This window comes from Rutilus rutilus, assembly GCF_951802725.1.
Source record: "Rutilus rutilus genome assembly, chromosome: 7".
NCBI lineage: Eukaryota > Metazoa > Chordata > Actinopteri > Cypriniformes > Leuciscidae > Rutilus > Rutilus rutilus.
Genome location: NC_140221.1, coordinates 5,321,279 through 5,344,741, shown reverse-complemented (window position 1 = coordinate 5,344,741; position 23,463 = coordinate 5,321,279). Strand labels below are relative to the sequence as shown.

At 38.1% G+C, this 23,463-nt stretch overlaps 2 protein-coding genes across 2 annotated transcripts; both read right to left on the bottom strand.

The window, feature by feature from the left end:
- Nucleotides 1-388: 388 nt before the first annotated feature.
- On the bottom strand, nucleotides 389-13,104 carry LOC311292983 (uncharacterized protein). The gene is made up of 9 exons (XM_084412825.1): nucleotides 13,039-13,104; nucleotides 12,893-12,937; nucleotides 12,303-12,556; nucleotides 7,449-10,317; nucleotides 7,316-7,344; nucleotides 6,921-7,082; nucleotides 4,303-4,369; nucleotides 3,998-4,105; nucleotides 389-3,043 (listed from the first exon to the last, which is right to left on the bottom strand). The coding sequence occupies exons 3-9, from the start codon at nucleotides 12,422-12,424 to the stop codon at nucleotides 2,249-2,251; spliced, it is 4,152 nt and encodes a 1,383-aa protein (XP_084268951.1). The 5' UTR covers nucleotides 12,425-12,556; nucleotides 12,893-12,937; nucleotides 13,039-13,104; the 3' UTR covers nucleotides 389-2,248.
- Nucleotides 13,105-15,811: 2,707 nt separating this feature from the next.
- Nucleotides 15,812-23,187, bottom strand: cdca5 (cell division cycle associated 5). The gene is made up of 5 exons (XM_084414919.1): nucleotides 22,804-23,187; nucleotides 22,527-22,606; nucleotides 19,402-19,464; nucleotides 18,804-19,310; nucleotides 15,812-16,797 (listed from the first exon to the last, which is right to left on the bottom strand). The coding sequence occupies exons 1-5, from the start codon at nucleotides 22,856-22,858 to the stop codon at nucleotides 16,717-16,719; spliced, it is 786 nt and encodes a 261-aa protein (XP_084271045.1). The 5' UTR covers nucleotides 22,859-23,187; the 3' UTR covers nucleotides 15,812-16,716.
- Between the last annotated feature and the right edge of the window lie 276 nt (nucleotides 23,188-23,463).

Here is a 23,463-nt window from a genome sequence, read left to right as displayed (position 1 = left end):
ATTATAGTGATTATAGGAGCGGGTGCACAGTTTCATACCACTATTTAAACTAAATCAAAATGACATTCTACTGCAACATCTTAGGAGGGTTTTTTTCTTCTTCTAAAAACAAACAGAATGTTCTTATTCTTTAATGTTCTATTATATTGTCATACACACAAACAGCATGCATTACATTTAGAATGTATGTTTCATTTTTCTAATGGAAAAACATATGGAATGAAAAATATTGCATGGAAAATGGTTTTCCTATAACCTTTTGCTTTAAAAAAAAACTGTATGTGAAGTATAGTCTTAAAGACACGACTCCCTTTACCTTAGTTTTTCACTCCTTATCCACTCCTCTTTTAATCAATCAATCAATCCAATTTTTTTTTTTTTTTTTTTTACCTCTTCAAGTTGCTGCTATGGTTATCAGACACAAATAAAGCTTTAGAAGTAAGAGTATTAGAATCATTACAAATTCATAAGCACATGCACTCAAACAAAACATTAAAAATGCAAATAAATATTGAGTAAATATGAATAATATCTACTGAGCAGGCTTTACAGCTTAAATTATTTCAGCTCAAAGAATTTTGTCTTTATAAATACCAAACCCAAAAACTATATGTCTGACTAGAATCAAGAACACAATGTGAGATCATCTTGTGGCATCAAGATCTTTAGAGGATCAAGCGTTTTCTACAGGTGAATGAGAGATGGAATCAAGATGGAAACTCAGATCAATGGAGATCTTTCAGTGGTGAAATATCTTACACTATGATCTAAAACTACAGAAACAATCTTTAAAGTCGTCATGAAATAGCATTCGCAACCCACTTTACTTCTCTAATGAGATATTATTGCTACTGAAATTGGATGTTCAGGGGGGAAAAGGCAGGGACTTTTCATAAAGAACGCAAGCAGACCTGAATGTGAGTGCGCAGATGATCCTCATATTAATTTCAGCCTCCATCTGCTGGGAAGCGAGGCTGAAAGTCAAGTTCACCCATCTATTTTTCGTTACTCTTATTGCTGTCATCTTTATTACATTAATTAGCAATAAACATCTACCAGCATTAAATTGCTACATTAACTATTAGCAAAATGCTATATACAGTAGCCCAAAACAAAGATGTATTAATCACTCTTTTTTAGTGCCAAGTGAACAGCTTGACGAGAAGTTGTATATGAAAGCCTGTAGACTGATTTTTATGTGAAGGAATTTTAAAGGATGTAGCGTTTACGCGCGCTCCTGTGAGCCTCTCTTCCATTCAATGACACATGCAATGAATGCTTATACAATGTTCAGGAAAATGATGAAAGAGCCATTCTGTACTGAAATATCAATGTGTCATGCAAAGAAAAGGGATTAATTCAAACTATAGTCTCACATAACCAGATCTATAAAGTCCGTAGTCTCAAATATACTTTATAATCAATCATAACCTTAAAGGTAAAAACATTAATCATTACCTTATCTATCTGTGAAATGCAGAGCTAGTGCAAACAGATCCACATTGCTATGATCAAATGCTTTCTTAACTGCTGTTTTGTCATTTTTGTTATTGAGAGGAAAGTGCGCAGCACATTTTTACATATTCGTCTAAACGAATCAGCAGCATGGATGTTTGTTAACAGTATATCGCTGCAAAGGTATTTACAAGTTGTTTTTACTATTAAGCGAAGAACGAAAAAGAACTTCACTGTGAGTATATCACGTTCAGTCTCTTCTCACGTTACATGTGCACAAGCAATAAGTTGCTGGCTGCAGTTCACTTAACGGCCACCGGTGTCGCTATCGCTAATAACAACGGTTTCTGAATTCTACATATAGCCCCTTTAAAGGCCCTTGCACACTGAGTCCCAAATTCGCATCCGAAATTTTCGCACGTAAAAAAAAAAACGACCTCACGTTATGTCAATCACGCTTGCCGAAACTTTCGTCCGTCATAAAAAAATTTGTATCAGGTTCGATTTTCTGCGTTTTTTGCATCCGTAGCAAGCATTTTTAATGGTGTTTTGACATTTCAGAGCCACCGAATCACAAATGCGAAAAAACGAATGCGAAAATTTCGGACTCGGTGTGCAAGGACCTTAGGACTTCACTAAATCTCAACCTAAATTTCAATTTAATAATTAGAATTTTTTTTAAATTAGTGATAAAATATGTTGCCAAAGTGATTTTGTCACAAATATTTTCCACCATAAGTACTATAATACTAAATGCGTAATAAATATTCACCATTTTAAACTGTCCCTTTAATCACAAGTGTGTACTCTCTCCATCATGAATATAGTGGTTGAGCATTTTTTGAGCAGACTCCAGACCAACCATCCCATTTATATGCTCTCCAGCACCACGGCTGTTCGCTCCTCTCCAATCACATTCAATCTCATCCTCGTACAACACTTGCCTGGTGCAAACTTGTGATTGGTGGAGGTCCATCATGGATTTATGATGATCCTGCTGCTGCTCTTGCTGCTTCAGAATCCCTATGGAGTGGATCTCTTCCAGACTAGCAGAGAGTACACGAATGGGAGAGCCCAGATTACGTACATCTGTGATGTGGTAGCCGTCGCAATCTGGATCATCAGGACCCTGATTGAAGCAGGCCAGGCTTACATCACCGATAGGAATCGGTAAGGTTTCGGGGTGAACGGTGAACTTGAGATGTGGTATCTGTAGGCCGTGAGGAGGTTGATGACATCTGCTCTCCTCACCCCCAGATTCGCTCTCCGTATCCACATTTCCCTTTGAATATTGGTTCACCCCCTCCCAACAGCCTTGCCTCTGCTGCCATTGGTAATACGATGCGTTTCCATGATTTCCCTGCGAATCCCTCAAGACGCAGATCTGTGCCTCCTCTCCCATTTCTGACCAATCAGATTCCTCCTCCTCTGGGAGTGTTCCCAGCGATTGGTCGTCGCCATGCATTGAGACTTTGTCGTAACGGTCACTATCCATGAACTGAGCTGGAGGTGGTGCGACTGGAAGTGGAGTCATGGGATCGTCAGACTTCAGATGTTTCACCAGGGCATCCTGTAGGAGTGATGTCACCTGTAGTATAATGGAAGGGTACAGGAATGTCATTCAATTAAGGAAAATAATTCTGATTAGAGGCATATTTGGAATAACCATGAACTAATTATTGTACATAAGAATTAATGTAATATAACGGTAGTGCTGGGAATCGATTTAAAAAATACACACTACAAGATATTCTGGCCAATTTTGGACCGGTTTCTCCCTTTCGACAATCCTAGGTAAAGTCCCGATTATCTTGATGGCTCCACAGATTATTTTATCAGATTTTCCTGAGGTGTGAGGTGTGTTAAGAGTGACTGAACCTGCTCGGAAGAATGTCGGAGCCTCCCCGATCTCGAAAACATTATGCACCATACACTTTAAGCGCCATTTCTTTTTGCCAGTCTTCCGCCATGTTTGTTTACTTTAAAGTCACATATAATGAGTGATTTTACGAGATTTTACTGTTTGTGAATGGATTCTGTTAGTGTGTGGTGTTCTTTCCTGATTTCTCCACACACTCGAGGAACAAAACGGTTAAATCAATGATTTCTTATCATCATGTTTGTGGTCTCTCACATTTTGAAAATCTTATAAGATTTAAAAAATCTTTTAGTGTGGCCCCAGGTTAAGGAGTTAGGAATCAAGAATCGATTCTATCAAAGGTAATCAACTTTTAATAGCATTTTTCAGTTCAAAAGAGCTAATCATTCATTCATATCTTGGTCCCTAATGCTGGGGGCCACACCACAAGATATTCGGGCCGATTTCTCCCCTTCCGACAATCCTAAATGAAGTTCTGATTATCTTGATGGTTCTACAGATTATCTTATCAGATTTTCCTGTGGTGTGAGGTGTGTTAAGAGTGACCAAACCTGCATCGGAAGAACATCGCCCCGATCGCGAATTGTAAATATTCAACATGTTGCATGTAGCATGTCAATATAAACATTACTTATTATAAAAATAACAAAATCAAACTCTCACATTAATGGTCTCTAGACTTTGGATGGTCGTTTTTGCCACAGTCAGTTGATCTGTGAGCTCGGAGATTCGCTGGTTCAGTCGATCACGCTCTCCATCCATATTCTGTGCCTAAATTGAAGTAACAAGACAGACAGATGTAACAGTAAAGTCCAATTTAATACAAATACAAGTTGCTTTGAATTTGAAAGTGCTTGTGTAAATCAATGGTTTATTGATATTATGAGACTATGTTAATTTATTAAAACCAATGTACTTAATTTCTTACAGTGGAACTACTAAGATTGAAGAATTAAACTGGGCTTTACCACACAATGTAGTTTTTTCTCCAGAAGGTGGTTGGTTTGTTGTGTGCTAGAGTAGTTGTCCTGAAGTCTGATGAAAGAGAAAGACATTTCCTTATCCTAATACACTTTAACATAATAACGTGTACATTTTTCTGACACTTAAAGAGTTAGTTCACCCAAAAATTTAAATTCTGTCAGTAATTACTCACCCTCATGTTGTTCCAACCCCGTAAGACTTTCGTTCATCTTTGGAACACAAATTAAGATATTTTTGATTAAATCTGAGAGCTGGCTCACTCCTTCATAGGCTGCTAGGTAATGGATATCTGCCATCCCAGAAAAGTTAGTAAAGACATCGTTAAAATAGTCCAAGTGACTACAGTGGCTCAACCTTAAAGGAACCGTATGTAAGAAATGTATTTCAATTAATCATAAAATGGCCCTGATGTCACTAGACATTAAGAAATCATGTTCATTTCAAATACTTATATCACTGACAACGGTAGTCCGGCCAGGATATTGTCATTTAAAAGTGAAGTTGCAGCCCTCAACTGATGTTGATGTTGTCATGTTGTGTTTTGGCCTGATGCGCCACCCTCCACCTATCTACTAATCACGAAGTCAGTAGTGTTTCGGCATCCGGGTTGCCAGCTCTGCTCTAGTTACCACAGCTGCAGCTACAAACGTGTCGGATAAAAAATGTCTAACGTTACGAAACCTAAAAGACCTCGTTATGAATCCGAAATAAGCAAATCATCTCTCTCATGAAGCATAAACATAATTAACAGAAAAAAAACTTACTGTGTAGGACTCGTCACTTGCCATTGGAAGCTCCTTGTAGCAGCCTATGTTCCTGCTGGATCCTGCAGCCTAACTGGCAACCTCAAGTCAGAGGGGAGGGCGAGGGGATACACCGCTCTACAGTAATTTGAAAGTGATTGCAGTACCAGTTTTGGCCACAATCTTACATACGGTTCCTTTAAGTTTATGAAGCGACGAGAATACTTTTTGTGCGCAAAAAAAAAACTAAAATAACGACTTTATTCAACTATTAATTGTCTTCTGTGTGGGCCTCTGACGTGAGTTCACGAGAGCGCCACGACGCATGCGCGAGAACTGAGAAGATGACGCAGATGGGTCTCGATGTAGTGTTTAAAATGGTTCTAAAGTGTCTAAAATGTCCGACAAGAAAACGTAAAACTGCTTTACCAATGCCGCAAAATGAATGGCTTACCCTTCACACTTTACCATCAAATGATCGTGAGCGTCATCTTCTCAGTTCTCGCGCATGCGGCGCGGCGCTCTCGTGAACTCACTCAGAGGCCCACACAGAAGAAAATGAAGAGTTGAATAAAGTCGTTGTTTTTGCGCACAAAAAGTATTCTCGTCGCTTGATAAACTTAAGGTTGAGCCACTGTAGTCACTTGGACTATTTTAACGATGTCTTGACTAACTTTTCTGGGCCGGAAGATGCAATTACCTAGCAGCCTATGAAGGAGTGAGCCAGCTCTCAGATTTCATCAAAAATATCTTAATTTGTGTTCCGAAGATGAACGAAAGTCTTACGGGGTTGGAACAACATGAGGGTGAGTAATTACTGACAGAATTTTAATTTTTGGGTGAACTAAACCCTTTAATTGCATGTTAATTAATTAATTATTTACTTAATTAAATAAAAATATGTATTATAGTTCAAAGTTATGTTAAATGCAATTAGTGGAACTTTAAAGTGTTTTTTCTGACCCACTTAAGTGGGACTTAAGTACATCTTCATATTGAAATATGGTTGAAGTGTACTGCCGAATGTATTGACAAGCATTTATGGTAAACTAATGCATCATTTTATGCAATTTCTTGTAGAATCTTGTATGTCAGGTATTTAAATATATTTGTAGTTACACATTTGTAATGCTGAAATTGCAATTGCAAATATATTTACTTTAAATGTATTATTAAGTACCACACTACAATTTTAATTGTAATCAAGTACTTTACATGTGCTTTAGTCAACACATTAAAATAAGTGTACTTCTTATGAATGACAAAAGATTATTAAAACATAATGATTTATAATATTGAAATCATGAAAGTGTATTATTTTTAAGTACACTCAATTGGCCTTTTAATTAATATTATATGAATTTTTGGTAAATACATTTAACACACATTCAGTACAATTAAGCACACTTCTTTTTCACAAGGGTAGTTTGGGTTTGCTCAGATGAAAATATTAGAGAAACCTGCAGGGCTGTTTCTCTTGTTGGAGCAAATCTTATAAAACTATCAAAAGCTAAAACAACACATTAATTGTTAAATGCCATAAAAATTCTTCTTTGTCATAAAAAGTCGTGTCTCATATATCCTCTTATTAAAAAAATACATCTGTTGTGTATGAAAAAAAAAATTAGTGTATGCAAAATGAATAAATGTGATGATGTAGTGCGTGTTGGAGGATGTGCACTGCCTGTAAAACCACAAACCCTGACTGAAAGTTTGAGCTCAAATCATGCTAAAAACAGCTTTTTTTGGACTGGTCCATTTTACGTACATGCATTATACATTAATCCAATATAATAGAATAGAATAGAATAGAATAGAATGTGTTATATAGCACAGTACAATTTAGTCTTGTGTCTAACCTTGTGAACCGCTCCAATAAGCTGTTTAGCTCTATGCGAGTTCTTTGTAACTCAGATTCAATGAGCTGGTGGCCAGTTTTGAATTCAGATCCCATACATTCCATTCGCACAGTGGTCTGCAGCAAGTTGTGGTGGAGAACCTCATTCTGCTCCTGTAACATCCTAGATTGAATCGACAGACAGACACCACCATGAATACAATTACATATAGCCTGTAAGAGACACAGCGCTTCTATGAGTAATGGCATGCCAGGAGGGGATCATTTACATCTGAGTGTGTCTTAAAGCAAATTGTTTCACTACCATCCAAATAAAGCTGAAAAGCAATTTCCAGACCCCAAGTTTAGCAGGCTGCATGCAAAAAAAAAGAATGCAACAGTAAACAATGGACTCACATTAATCTCTCCAATTCTGAGTCCTTTTCCTAAGCAAAGGTGAAATTGGTTGCAAATGTGGAAAACCCAACAACAAATGATATAAAATATGTATGTTTTCATTCTACTTTAACACTAAAGAAAAAATACTCACTTTTAGGAATGAGGATGACTCTTGGTAACTCACTGTGGATTGGTCGTCCTGGATAGTGGAGTTAGCGGATGAATCTGACTTGTTAGAATGAGGAGAAGTGGACCGCTGGCCAACTGGAGAGTGGCGAAGATGACTCTGGTGATCATCACTGTGATGATCTCGATAGTGGTTCGATTCAGAATGATGTTCTGTATTGGAATGCTGATTCTGCGATTCTGGGTTGTCATGGTAATGATGGTGATCTTGAGAATGATGATGGTGGGATTCTGGTTGGGAACGATGATGAGATTCTGAATGCTCATGATGTTGAGGATGGTTAGACTCTGGATTGGAATGGTGATGGGAATTTGAATGGGAATAATGGTGGGATTCTTGAGATTTGTGGTGATGGTAATGATCAGGTTCAACAGGGGGGTTTTCATGACTTCCTGAGGGGAAATGGTTTGGGTGAGATTCCGGAGGATCATGATCACTGTGGTGGTGGAGTTCTAAACGGGAAAGGTGTCCTTTAGGATGTGATGCGCTGTGATCTTGGGATTCTGAATGTGCGTTAGGATGATTTTCATAATGATGGGCTGGATTAGAGTGAGCAGGGCCTTTTGGATAACTGTCAGATGAGTGATGGTGATGTTGATGAGGACTATGGTGAGAGTCAGAATGAGAAGAATGATAATGGTGTTCCGGTGTTGGGGATGCATTATGAGAACGAGAGTGTTGGCGAGGTTCAGTGTGAGAATCAGAAGTGTGATGGTGTTGGATGGTGTTGGATGAGTTATTAGGATGGGAATGATGATGGTGATGGTGATGGTGAGATTTGGGATGAGAGGAATCATGGTCAGAATGATGGTGTTGCAATTTCACATCAGACTGGTGGTGAGTATCTGAGTCAGTAGAAAGATGAGATGTACTACCATGCTCTCCATGGTGGTGGAGAGGAGGAGTAGGCGAATTATAGTGGTGAGATTTTGAACGGGAATGATGGTGGGAAGGTTCTGAAACTGAGGTGCTGTGACTTCCATGGTTGTGATGTGGCGGTGAAGGTGAATGTTGATGGTGGCTGTGGTGGTGTGATTCTTTGTGAGAAGGATGAGCTTCTGGATGGGAAAGATGATGGTGAGTCCCTGACTTAGAAGAGTGTGTTGAGCTGCGGTGAGCTCCATGACGGTATTGTGATGGAGATGAGGAATGGTGATGGGAATCTGGAGGAGGAGGATGGGAATCTGAAGGAGAATGATGGTGTGGTGATGGGCTATGATGAGTTCCATGATGCTGATGAGATGGCGATGGTGAATGATGGTGATGAGATTCTGGATGGGCATGATGGTGATGAGGTTCTTGATGGGAATGATGGTGATGAGATTTTTGATGGGAATGATGGTGATGAGATTCTTGATGGGAATGATGGTGATGAGATTCTTGATGGGAATGATGGTGATGAGGTTCTTGATGGGAATGACGATGGTGGTTTTCTGATTCTGGAGAACAAGGACATGAAGGTGGGCTATGATAATCTTCATTGTGATGGTGGTGTGATGGAGATGATTTGTGGTGTGAATTTCGATGATTCGATGATTTGAAATGTTTCTCTTTGGGGGCAATTTGGCGCTGCTTCTGACCTTTGTGACCACGTTCAGTCCCAGATGAAAGACATTTTGAGGAAGAGCTAGAATTGCTTGTATCATTGCTTGTATCACTTCTTGCACTATCATGACGACGCCTGGGAACAGCCTGATGCTGTTGTTGATTGATGAGGTCCCTTTCAGAATAAGGATGCTTGTTGGAGCGGGAGGTCTTGCTTGAATGTGAGTGACGTTTGGAATGGGAGTGCTTACTGGAGTGCGAGTGTTTGCTAACATGGGAATGAGCAGTTGAAGTTATGGAGCTAGCACTGCTTCCCGGCCGGCTTCTAGTAATTTTTGACTTCTTTTCACTTTTATGTTCAGGCTTTGGGGACAATGCCTTTGGAGATGTTGAAGTCTGCCCAGGGCTCGAGGGTCTATGAACATCTGTTACCCCAAGGGAAGTAAGTCTTAATGGGCTAAGCACCTGCCTTGTGATTTCATTCAAAAAGGCAGAAAACTTTATCTTCTCCTTCACAAAGACCTTATGGGCCTCTTGTTTCCTTTTCACCAGCTCTTTCTCATCCAAGTCTCCAGCACCAGCATGATCCACTCGCCTGGACAGAACCTCCATAGACTTGGTCTTTCTTATGTTTGCAGCCGCTTTAGCGTGATTCTGTTCTAGCCCCTTCTTTCCCTTTTCATTCTGTTCTCGAGAATACGTTGCCTTCTTGGCAGTCCCTCCACTTTTTTCTTTGACTGTCAAGTTCTTTTCCATGCTTGTAGACTTCTTCTTTTGGCCATTAGCTTCCAATAAAGGCATTGTATCTGCATCATCCTCATCATCCCCTTCATCCTCAAAGGCTCTCCGTCCTCTGCTGATATCCATACATGATTGTGAGTGCTGTGGACGTTTAATTGCTCGCTTGGACTCAGAAGCCAATGGGGCTTTTTCCAGACTGGCTTCAGATGACCAAGAAGAACCAGAGGAAGAGGAAGACGAAAAACTAGAATTGGAAAAATATGATTTGGAGGAAGAAGATGAAGAGGAATTGGAGGAGGAAGAGGAATCAGAAGAAGAGGAATCGGAACTGGAACTGGATGAGCTTGATGAAGACTTTGAACTAGAGGAAGACCCAGAAGAGTTTGAGGAAGTCACTGAAGCTTTAGAGTGAGTTTTCTTTTCTGGTGTGTGATGTTTATCTTGAGGTTGTTGATAATGACGATGGTGATGATGATGGCTTTTAGCTTGGGAGTGATGATGGTTATAATGCTCATGAATGAGATGACCACTGCTGCCATCTGAGGCACTATAGATGAAAGTGAAGAAAAATAATTAGTAGCTCTTACTAAGGCAGGAATCACTATTACTACTGCTTATTCAAAACTCATGACTTATTTATGTATAAACTCATCCCCTCCATTTTTGCTTTACACAATGATACCTCAAAACCATGTTTCTTGAATAGCATAAAAGACCTGAAGATGAGTTCTTTTGACATGGGCTAGTCAGCAACTGCTTAGCAATGCTCATCAACCATTCAGGAGACGGTACTTGCATTTTGGCCCCGTTTACACCTGGTATTTTAATCCGTCTCTTTTGTCCACTTTTAACCACTTCTGTCCTGATATCTTCAAGGCATGGGTGGGTAAATGTGTAGTTTTTTTGTCTTTCTATCCTAAAAAGCCACCCTAACATATGAACACGACCGGAGACGACGGAAAAACATACGGAGAGCGTCAGCTTTTGTTCCTGCTCTGACAGCCGCAAGACCACGGCGAACACTGTAAGAGTGTGTTACAAATCAGGAATGTTGAGAGAACATTGTGCTTGGTATGTTTTTTGTCTTCAAACCAAACTTGGGTCTTCAGCCAACAAAGCTGGCTAGCGCGCTTCCCATAAAGTTTACACATTAGATCAGTAGGCGGAGAGTAGGCAGTCTTCTGTGGCTGTTTGAACACATTCGATCACATGAGCGTTTACAGTACGAAAGCAGTCCGGTCAAATGCACTTTCGATGACCTCTGGAAGTGGTCGAAAGTGGAAAAGCTCAAAACTTTTTAGTTTTAAGTTAAAGGGATACTCCACTTTTTTTGGAAATAGGCTCATTTTACAACTCCCCCAGAGTTAAACAGTTGAGTTTTACCGTTTTCGAATCCATTCAGCCGATCTCCGGGTCCATGAGCAAAGAGTGACCAAAGAGTTTCGATATTTTTCCTATTTAAAACTTGACTCTTCTGTAGTTACATCATGTACTAAGACCGACAGAAAATGTAAAGTTGCGATTTTCTAGGCTGATATGGCTAGGAACTATACTCTCATTCCTGCGTAATAATCAAGAAACTTTGCTGCCATACCATGAGTGCAGCAGGCGTAATGATATGACGCAGCGCCTGAAAATAGGTCTAATAGGTTAGACAAACTTAGTCCCGGTCACGTTGGAAGTTACTGAGCTGGGGACTATTTTCAGGCGCTGCGTCATATCATTACGCCTGCTGCACCCATGGTATGGCAGCAAAGTTTCTTGATTATTCTCTCTTTTTTGAGAGAGATGCTAATGGTCATGTCCGATTCAATGATCTATGCTAAGCTATGCTAAAAGTGGTACTGCCAGACCCGGAGATCGGCTGAATGGATTTGAAAACGGTAAAACTCAACTCTTTAACTCTGGCGGAGTTGTAAAATGAGCCTATTTCCAAAAAAAGTGGAGTATCCCTTTAAGTGACGTGAAGGCCAAGTTTGCTAACCCATACTCAAAATTTGTCCTCTGCATTTAACCCATCCTAGTTAGTGCACACACATTAGAAACAGTGAGTAGTGAACACTATAGGTGAACACACACACTGCAAACCATAGACACACACACCCGGAGCAGTGTGCAGCCATTCACTGCGGCACCCAGGAAGTGATTGGGGGTTAGGTGTCTTGCTCAAGGGCAACTTAGTCATTTCCTGCCGGTATTGAGAATCGATCCCACAACCTTCGGGTTACCAGTCTGACTCTCTAACCATTAGGCCACAACTGCCCCCACATTTAGCGTCATCCACTTGTGATCCGATCGACCAAAACGCATCTTAATGCCAGGTGTAAACATGGAATAAAATATTTTTTGTATTGTTTCTAATGTTGTATTTATCTGCATTTTACATTAAAACAATGTGGTGCTTTAAGATAAATGCAACCCCCATGTGAGGGACCCCCATTATGCACATTTATATTTATATATAAATGACTTTTTTATTATTACATAAATGTACAAAAGTGCTTTTATTACAAATACGTGTAAATCTATCACCTCTTATCTTCATGTTCCTCTGGAAGGTGTGCACCATGGTGGTGACGATGAGATGAGTGCCGACTCTCATGGTGAGGATGCTGATGGTGTTGACTATGGCGATGTATCTGATGATGAGCCATTGCCTGTGTTCTTGCTTTTTCTCAGAAAGATAATGGAACTGAATTCAATAGTTCTTGAGTTGTAAAACGGTTGCAATTTCCTTGATTCCAGAGCAACAAAGCGTCATCTGCCTCTCAGTGTAATGGGAAGTACTGTGGGAATAGATATGTTAGAGGTATGATAGTGCTTGTAATTTAAAAAGTAAAAAAAAGAAAATCTGTAACAAAAAGACACATGTTGTGCACATGGTAAAGCATGGCTGACAATTAAACCTACTAGAACATCTGAATAAATCACTGACGTTTTAAGCATTGACATTTAAATCATCTAAACAAAAGTGTTAATATAAAATATACTTGATTTAAGACAATTAAACAGGAATTAAAAAAATTCTTAAAAGAATCAAATAAACTGTACTACATATCTCGTTAATTTTATTACTCTACATAAAAAATAATACAAAAGGTTAGCTTGTTGCAATATCTTACCGTAAAATGGTTACAGAGAAACGAAGCCAGACTTCCTCAAGGGATCTAAGAAGAATAAGTATTGTGTAATACCAATTTAAAAGGACAATTGCAATACTGAATTCAAAAGGGAAAAAAAATATGAAAATGCCTATTATAAGCCACACCAAACAAATGCTGCGTGTTTGAAGGGTTCGGGAGAGACGATGAGAGCTCTGCTATTTTCACAACCTTTCTATCTATGTCTGTCCGTCCCCTTTATTTGACATGGCTGATTTTCCAGCAGCCATCAGAACAGTGTGAGCACCAGATGTCAATAATTCCTATCACTGTCTGAAGTGCCCGTGGCAAATTTGTGCAACAATGGTAACAACATCAATTTTTAAGATAAAATAACTCTTGAAGGGGAGATTATTTTCCATTATAGGCAATGGCTACTTTATTATTATTATTATTTGGGCATCAGATTAAATAAGATGCATGCATGATGTTATTCAATTATAATTTTTTTAGGTCCTTAGAGATTATTTATGAATGTTTAAAAAAAGAGAAGTTCATCTTTTGATTTGACCTTGTATATGGTTGTTAGGTCATTTAAATAAAACTTTGATACATTAGTAACCTTACTATTATTATTATTTTTGCTCTATGGTTCATAGTTTCCTTTGCTTCAGGCCTGGGCTTGTATCTGTCATCACTATTGATGCAAACGTTAATGCAACAGAGATGAGGATGGAATCATTGAGAATCAATTTAAATTTACAACATTAAACTTAACACACGTTCACAGGCACATGTTTTCCCTCACCATCCATGCCAAGATTTAACAATGTGAAACATCAGAAATGTCAAAAACATTGATGAAGCTAAATATGATTCAGAAAAAAAAGATGAATATATAACTTCACAAAAGTTCAGTGTGTTTAATACAATCACAGATGGTACTACTTCATATTACTCACAGACATTGTCATATAAATAAAAAGAATCGACCTTTAAAGTATATAGACTGAATGTTAAAAATTCTCACAGAAAAAAAAAAGCTACATGTAAATATCATCAAGACTTACAGTAAGCGACTTGCCCTATGCTTTAGGTATGAAATGCATTTTGCATGAATTTTGTTGAGTCTCAGGGACACAAACAAATCAAGTGTAAAAAAAGGACAAAATTCCACTATCCACCATTGATTTTCTTGGTTTTGTCTTTCCTGAGCAGTGGCTAAAATTTGGATACTTTCATCTCAGAGAAGTCCTCCAGCTTTCTTAAAAGTCTTTCTCAATACCTGACAATGTCTATTTAGAGGACCGGAGTGCAAATGCTTTGACCTGACTGGAACTTCAGTTTATTTATCAGAGCTGCTCTGGGACTTTCTAAAGTTTCATAAAACTGCGTCATCGAAAAACATTTTAAATGTAATTTATGATTCTACTAATTATTTGTTGCAAAACAATATAGAGACCATGCTCTGCTGCACTGTCTAACAGTGCCATTTATTTAAAAACTGTAATGCTAATAAACACTGTAAAAACTATTTTTCAAAAGTTGTAAAAACATTCCTGGAAGACGTTTTACAAGAAAATACTGTTTCAGTCTTTCTACTTCAAAAAGTAATGTTTAATTTAATGCATTGTAATTATTTGTGGAATTTACTGAAATTTGTTTCAAAGTCAATCCTAACTTTTTTCAGTGCAGTTTTGACAATATTAAACAAAAAAAAAATTTAACTGTAATGACCATATTCATAAGAGACAAAAACACTTTTTTTGCTTAAATATAAGCCAGCATCATAGGGAATTTTAAGCTCGTATTATAAGCGTATGAGCAGATCTCCAGTGTTTGCGGGTATGATGCGTTTCCTATTCGTTCATTCCATTCCGTGCTAGAGACAATCAATGAGAAATTGTGTAACACTGTCAGGCACCCAATCATGATCAATGTCAAACTGCAGTGAGATTTAACCTTCAGAAAAAAACAAATGGACACAGACCCAAACACAGCTGAGCCCTGAATGAAGGCCAGACAAGGACAATCATTTCCCATCAACTTCCTCTTATTATATAATACAGAATGCAGAAGGACAATGACTTCATTGCCAGCATGTCTTCAGGAAATATTCACCTCACATTGATTATTGTTGCACAGCCAAATTAGATTTAGCAGTCCAAACGAAATTCTGTAATGTTAAGTTATATTATTCTATATTAAAATACACACACACACACATACACTATGTATATATATAAACTTCATTGATAAGAATTCTCCCCATTATTGCTTAAAGGGATAGTTCACCCAAAAATGTAAATTCTGTCAGTATTTACTCATCCTAGAGTTGTTCCAAACCTTCCAAATGTTAAAGATGATATTTTGAAGACTATTGGTAACCAAATAGTAGTCTGGCCCCATTGACTTCCATAGTATTTGTACTATGGAAGTCAATGGTGACTAGAAACTGTCTGGTTACCAATAGTCTTCACAATATCATCGCTTGAGTTCAACAGAAGAAAGAAACTCAAACAGGTTTCAATTTTCGATTTTGGGTGAACTATCCTTTTAACAGTCCAGGCTAGACGAAGTTTGCAGTTAAAGAGATTCACGCTGAACAAGATATACATGTAGTCAAAGTGAGTCACTCATCAGTCAGTCGCCTTGCACAATAAAACTGGGAAACACCATTTCGACACTCTACTAGCCGTAAGTAACTTAGCAACTACGTCATCTTATTATAACCCGAACCTAATGGTCTACTAATATTCTACTGCGAGCTAGTTAACATAAAGTTGCACATTAATGAAAGATAGTTGACATGTAGTAACTTATAGTTAATAGAATGTCTAAAGTGGAGTATCGAAATAAAGTGTAACCAAACTGTGTGATGGTCTCACAACTATTAGTCTCTTATTTCCCTCTCATTACATAAAAGATCAGACAACAAAAGACCATGTTAAATAAGACAACATTTATTTTAAACAAGCATAGCTGGATCAGTATAACAATCGATTTCAGCATGTCAACAGATCTGTCTTCACACAGGCACTGATCCACCGCAGCTGCACGCTATAGAGCAGTCAGGTTCTGATATTGATGGATGGACTGTGTGTTGACAGACTGATTAATGTACAGAACCTCCGACATACCGCAAAACAAATGCTCTGAAACCATGTTAGAACATTAACAATAGATGGACAAATATACATCGATGATCAAGTGCTCTCTAGTGGTGAGGCACAGGAAAACAGGACATGAAGCAAAGATGGCTCGCAGAACACAGCATACACTAATCTTGAATTTAAAGGCTATTAAAGTTTCAAAGTTATGGAATTTATCCAGACATAATTTATGAATATAAATGTAATATGAGAAGAGTATGATAACGTACCAGTGATCATCCCTTCTGCTGCCAAAGGATCAGAGAAAAAAATGTTTACTATAAAAATGTTGAATTTTACAATCTCTTACTCCTCCAAAATGCTATTTATTAAAACACTAGGCGACTACAGTTGTGTAGTGATGAAACACATTAACGCACATTTAAGGAACGAGACAAAAAAGGCCTAGAAAGGGCTAAATGATTTTAACCATCTAATATGAGAAAGTGAAATAAAGATCACCTTCAACAATGTGTTTTTAATGGTGAAATCTCTGAATGATGACTGTAGCATTATATTATATAAGAACAAAAAAATACATTTGTTTGATCTTTTAAAACATGCTTTAGTTAAACCCATCAAGATTTTGCAAGCAGGAACAAACAGATGACAATCAGCGTAATGAAAAATAGAAGTTGTCAAATGTGACGTGTCCTGAAAATGTCCAGAGCTCGTGAAGCTCTTTGTGAAATTTCATTCAACAAACAGATCAAAACTTTCCGCTTCCTCAAACTCTGCATTCAACTTTGCGGCAAGAAAATCCAACTCTGACATCTGAAAGAGCAGGAAGAACATTACAACAGATCAAAGGGAATTAATAAGAAGTGTTTAATAAGGGGAAAACAGTCATTTACGCAACTCAATTTGGTGAAGCAGAAATGACACAATTCACCTTTAAACTGATTGAGATGTTTTATATCATACAAAAGCTCGTTTCTGCCACTGAATACAAATATAAATGATTTTTCTTCTCACAATTGCAAGTTTATATCTCAAAAAATCTCAAACATTTTTCCTCATCTTGCAATTCGTTTTTTTGTTGTTGTTGTTGTTTGTTTGTTTCCGCCACAGTATTTATTAGGGCTGGGTATTGACACAAATTCCACAATTCGATTCGATTTCGATTCACAAGCTTGCAATTCGATTCTGATTCGATTCGATTCAATACTGATTATTTTGGATATCAGGTACAATATATGGTACATTTTCGCAATGAAAACAAATCTAACTAATGCTGTAAACTATGGGAGTCAGTTGTAGCCTACTATTATTGAAGGTAAAAATTAACTGATTTGTATACAAACACTTAAATTACACTTATTTATTTTTATAATAATTAAAGGTATAGTGGAGGATTTTCTTTTTCCGGGTGGATCATCAAGACTATTGGTCCTCCTAGTTGTCAATCATTCTGGTGATATGTTTACGTAAGGCCGTCGCACGTGCTCGTCCCTAGGTAGTTTTCGCTTTCTGCGCATGCGCACTTTCAGGTGTATATGTGTGGTGAGCCGTTTATATACTGTCTATGGTGGTGAGCTACGGTTTCAGCCATTCATTGAAGCTCGCCGTTCTCACCGGGTTTTTTCAAAATGTCTGAGGGTCGCAAGAGAAAAAGTGTCTACGAATTGTATGACAAGAAGAGAAAGGCCTCTGAAGAAAGAAACAAGACCAGAGTGTTTTTGGGAGAATATTTCACACGCTGGCGTGCACTAAAAGCACAGGTTGTGCTTCCCACTGATGTCTCAGTCGTGAAGTTTCTACTCGACAGAAAGTAGGCTTGTATGAGCCATGCCAACAGCAACTTGTAAACGGAGCGTGCACGAGGAGAACTAGGCTCATGCATGCTCTCTCGTGCACACGTTTAATAGGCGTTCCCTCTCGGGAGCAGGTAGAGTGTTGCGCATGTGCATTTTTTCAAAAAGTGGAGAGGGCGGTTCTTTTCTAAAATTCGGGAAAATCCTCCACTATACCTTTAAGTTATGATATATAAACATTTAAATGGTGACTGTCATAAAAACTTGCCAGGTTTATTTAACCATGCATTAAATATTGAAGAACATTAAAAATTATAATGAATATGTAATATGGTGCATATATTTAGCAAATGTGACGTTACATGACTGTTTTACTGACGTCTTTCCACGGCTGAAACACTGATTGAGCGATTCCATGTCAAGTGATTTCGATAAGTTGTACTCTACCTTTTAACACACTTTCAGATGCTCATTCATGTTTATCTCGCGCGGTAACTGGTATTATTAAGACGAAGAGAAGATCATGTGTTGCTTCTCTTGAGCTGAGCCAGAGCGATCTCACGCCACAGCACCAAAACGGTATTTATGTTTTTGAATTTCGTAAGAAAATGGACGTAATTTGAAATCTGAAACTTTGTTTCATATCAAAAGTAACAAAGCACAAAGATTATTGTGATTGGATGGGATGCGCGCTACAATGTTACATTCAATTCGTCAACTGAGAACAGGATGACTAATCGATTCTTTGGATTTAAGAATCTATATAGGTTCGTAAAAATGAGAATCGATTCAAATCGAGAAATCGATATTTTTTACCCAGCCCTAGTATTTATGACATTTTATCTCACAATTTAGACTTTTTTTCTCCTCAGAATCCAGAGATCAAACCTCACGTTTATAAACTCAGAATTGTGTGAGAAATCTCTCACAATTCTCAGTTTAAACAGGACAAAAAGTCACAACAACCTTCTTTATATTTTGATTCCATGGCAGAAATGCTTCCCCGACTCTCTCTCTCTCTCTCACCTTAATCTGTTGAACACGCTTCCTCCTGGTGGTCTTCTTCCCCAGACAAACACCAGGGATGTTTGGATCCACTTCGGGAGGGTGTGACGCACTGTCGTCAGCAGCGGAGACGTTAAAAGACCCCAGGGAGAAGGACGCAGAGCCTAAAGGAACTATTCGAGATCTCTCAGTTTTACGCATCACCTCTGGTGTCTGCAGCCTCTCAAAACCAAACAGGGTCTTTCGGTCGTTGGGAGAAGAGGAAGGTGCAGGCTGGCCTTTGGGGCTTTCAAAGGACTTGTCCCCCACACTCAGGCGACTGTAGGAGCGCTGCACTTTTTGGGACCAGACGGGGTCCTGCTGTGGTTCTTTGGGATGAGAGGAGGGTGATGAAGGAGGCAGGATGGGCGAGAGGACCACGGTCTTGAGAGCTGTTGCTACAGCTGGGGATGATGTCAGAACTTTGGAGAGCTTTGTTGGCACTTCAGATGAATGTTCCACGTTCTCCTTGTTACTGTCAGACGGGGCCTTGAAGAACATTTCCATATGATAACATTATGTATTGGTGAAACAGTTAAAAAAACAATCATAAGCATGATATTGGGCTTGTCAGAATTACCTGAGTTTTCCTGGGTGCAATCTTCCTGACAGTGATCGAGCGTTTCACAGCCACAGGTGGAGCCTTAAAAGTGAAAGACATAATATTACACCTCTATTATAAAGAGCTAAATCACCAAGTTTACTGTTGCATGATTCAGTAACACTTTATAATAAGTATAAAGTGATAAAGTACTTGTAAATTATTTACAAACTCTTAATTTATAAGTGTCATCTCTACAATAATAGGCTCTGTAGACTATAGAAATAGTTCTTTCTTCATTCATTGTCTTTGGAATTTAAGTTGTTTAAGTAGATAAAGCTTTCTATCCTAACTCTAAACTTGTGTATTTATGTATATTATGTAAAGTGTGGTTCTACCACACATAGCCTACATTTACTTGCATTTGAATAGACGTGAAAACAAACAATACCAATGTAGTGGCAGCATCTAAAACGTAAATGTAAATCATTTACGTTTTAGATGCTGGGGGAGAAAAAAAATCTATTCATATTTGAATCGTGATTCTATCTTCTACCGATTCACAAATTTAAAATATTGATTTTCTAAAGTGTTACACTTCTTTAACTTAAAGTTATTGAAACGTTAGAGTGTTGATTATTACAATAAGCCAAGAAAAAGAACTCGTCAGCTTAATAATAATGACTAACATGGGAAGAAAAATGAAATAAATTTCTAGATTTACATTTAATTCAGTGCTACTTTTTTCTTCAAGACCTATTAAACCATTTACTGTAGTCGAACAGGAACAGTAACAAAACAGTAATCCAGAATTATGTATAAATGTATATATTAAATATAATATTTTTGTCTTGACGACTACAAAGTGCGTGCAGAATTCTTAGGCACGTTGATTTTCTGATCATATTTTATTCCCAGGCACATTTTGCCAATTCCAAACCATATTAATCTTAATAACTACTATTAATTTTGTATTTAATCATTTATAAGTGATATATAATTGATCATGAAGGCTGGAAATGAAAAACGCCTTTAATTCAGGTGTGCAGAATTATTAGGCACGTTTTCTTTTACAGATAAAATAAGACTGGCTTTATAGACAGACAGATTGAGAGTGACTCTTGAAGGACCAGCACCACATCCTCTTGTACCACTGTTTGAAGAATTCATCTTCCAGAATCTGACAGCAAGTTTTTGGAGTTCATTTTTAGTTCATTTTTAGTCCATCTCCTACCCTGAAGTCCATTTTGCAGAGATGGACTAAAAATGAACTCCCAAAACTTACTGTCAGATTCTGGAAGATGAATTCTTCAAACAGTGGTACAAGAGGATGTGGTGCTGGTCCTTCAAGAGTCACTCTCAATCTGTCTGTCTATAAAGCCTATAAAATGTATCTTCATGTGTTTTACTACACTTCAGCTTGTGATTCTTATTAAGAGGGGGTCATTTTTAGGATTCTTTACCTAACCTAAGTCTCTGAGACCCTGACAGCTTGCTCTTCTGGAGACTCCAGGTAGATTGCAGTTCTGGAAAACGGTGGCGCTGGAGACTAAAGGGTTCCTGATGGTTTCACACTTAATTCTTCACCTTAATTCCTAATTCTTTTGCAGTTAACACGTGTCTTTTCTTCTCCACCTGTATTTGTCTGACCCTGCTGACCCAATGAGCATTTCACTGTCCAATGGTAATGCCTTAACTGCCATTTATAGTATTGCATCTTTCTCATGGGCAATTAATAATTTTTGACTTTTCAGTCTTAGCTAAATCTCTTTTTTGGCTTATTTTATCTGTAAAAGAAAACGTGCCTAATAATTCTGCACACCTGAATATAAGGCATTTTTCATTTCTAGCCTTCATGAACAAGTATATATCGCTTATAAATGATTAAATACAAAATTAATAGTAATTATTAAGATCAATGTGGTGGAATTGGTAAAATGTGCCTGGAAAAAAAATATGATCAGAAAATCAACATGCCTAATAATTCTGCACGCACTGTATGTCAACATCTTTTATCTAAAATATCTTATTCAGGACAGTACTAAATAAAAAAAAAACCATGCATTTTGTATGATCCCTCTTATTTTGTTAAAATAATTAACATTTTGCAGATTCTGAAAGGTGTATGTAAACTTTTGAGCACGACTGTATGTGTATATCGTCTGCGGAAGGTGTAGGACCATAAAATGTTTGTCCAATCATTACTTTCAGATCGAATTATACCTGCCTAACAACTTATGTATTTTCATACCTTCGCACACCTGCTAGCGCAGACAACACACGTCATCAGCGCATTTTATGCTATGCAGAGTTAGACAGACGTCAGTCACCGACTGCCAAAAACAAACAGCAGCCGCCTTATACAGTTCCTCCTGAGCCAAAACAACCAGCTCATGCTGTTCACACCATAACTACCGTCATTCGGAAAAGATGGAAACCAGTGACGTCATACTCAGAGCGGTTCGTGACTTGAATTTATGCGTTTCAATGCCAACATTATCAACGGCGAAATGAATCTGCAGCTGTCAGGTGGTACAGGTCAGTGCTCTTTAAGTTTATGTTCATAACTATGTGCTTTGAGACATGAGGCTGTTTAATGTCGTCTCTCCTGACACTCTTGTTTGCTCCCTGCTGTACGAGTTGTTTGTTTTGAAGGAGTCATGCCTTTGGAGATGCTCTGAAGCGAGGGTGGGATCTTATGCTTTCAAAGCTAGCTCAGTATTATTGCTAGACTCTCCAAAAATTGCCTACCCTACCTTTAAAGGGATAACATTACATAAGAAATATTCATTTCTTGCTTCTGTTGAACATTAAAGATGATATTTTAAAGAATGTTGGAAAACCAGATAATTAATGGTCCCCATTGACTTCCATAGTATTTTTTTCTCTCCATACTATGGAAGTCAATGGGGTACATCAACTGTTTGGTTGGCTATATTCTTCAGAATATATTTTTCTGTGTTCAGCAGAAGAAAAACTCATACAGCTTTGGAACAGCATGAGGGTGAGTAAATGACAAATACTTCTAATATTTGACACAATATTACACATTTTTTGCATTCCTGTAGACGTTTAGCCTTAGTACTTTCTAGTGAACTCACATAGACTGTAAAATTTAATTGCAGTTCAAGTTGGTTTGAAGAGAGAGCAGCTTGTGAACTCACCACAACTTTAGAGGCCAGATTTTCATCATTTGCAGACAATCTGCAGGACCTCCTTCGTGCTGGACTCTTTCCATTTGACTCTGAGCACAAACAACAACATTTGTGTTTTAAAAAGACAACAATATTAGTGTTTTACTAACACAAAGTAGAACATTTTAGTATCATAAAGCCATTTCGCACCGTTTCTCCCATACGACCATTCGGTAGCATTAGACAGTAGCAGCCCTGTTAAAAGACTAAATGTCATGCTCGTACAGAGTAATAAGTTAACACTCACTTCTGATTTCATCGCTGCTTTTCCTCGACGTTAATCGCGTAGTTTTGTTGCTCATCTTGCGAGACAATCCAGATCCAGACACTAAAGCAGTAACGTTAAGCTAACACTGAACACACGAGAAACTTAAAATGCGACAACAACAGCAATGCTGCATGTATGCTAACAGAGCTGTGCCTGTGTTTTACGCACACTACTCGATATCTGACTGTGTTGTATGGGATAATATCAAACAAAAACACGTAATAAAAAATGCCGTCTCTTTGGATATAAACGATTCCGCTCTTCTTTCAAATTCGCCCGCCTTCCCATGTAGTCGCAGGACATGGCGGATGCAAGGGGGTGTGGCTAAACAACTACTTCCGGTGGGTTGACGCGCGTCTGTCTTCCTTTGGGGGGCGCTTGGCACCATAAAACCGCAGTCAAGTATCAGGATGTTTTTGGTGATACTGTTAGACTAAAAAGTATATTTTAAATATAATTAACCGGAGTGTTAGTTCCTGGCATACATGTGTGTATGTTTATGTTTATATATGAATGTAAGCATGTGTAGCCTACTCAGTTCCCATGAAAAGAAAGAGACAGAAGCTAGAATCAGTGAACAGCAAATTTTCTAATATAACAAAATCTTTCAGCTATAGCCTACCCACCCACACTGTGTGT

Coding starts and splice junctions, on each gene's coding strand:
- LOC311292983 (XM_084412825.1), bottom strand. CDS start 12,424: ATGGCTCATCATCAGATACATCGCCATAGTCAACACCATCAGCATCCT. Junction 7,083..7,315: donor TCAGAATTGGAGAGATTAAT/GTGAGTCCATTG, acceptor GATTCAATCTAG/GATGTTACAGGAGCAGAATG. Junction 4,106..4,302: donor AGAAAAAACTACATTGTGTG/GTAAAGCCCAGT, acceptor ACTTCAATTTAG/GCACAGAATATGGATGGAGA.
- cdca5 (XM_084414919.1), bottom strand. CDS start 22,858: ATGAGCAACAAAACTACGCGATTAACGTCGAGGAAAAGCAGCGATGAA. Junction 19,311..19,401: donor TTGCACCCAGGAAAACTCAG/GTAATTCTGACA, acceptor ATGTTCTTCAAG/GCCCCGTCTGACAGTAACAA. Junction 16,798..18,803: donor AGCGTGTTCAACAGATTAAG/GTGAGAGAGAGA, acceptor CTGCTCTTTCAG/ATGTCAGAGTTGGATTTTCT.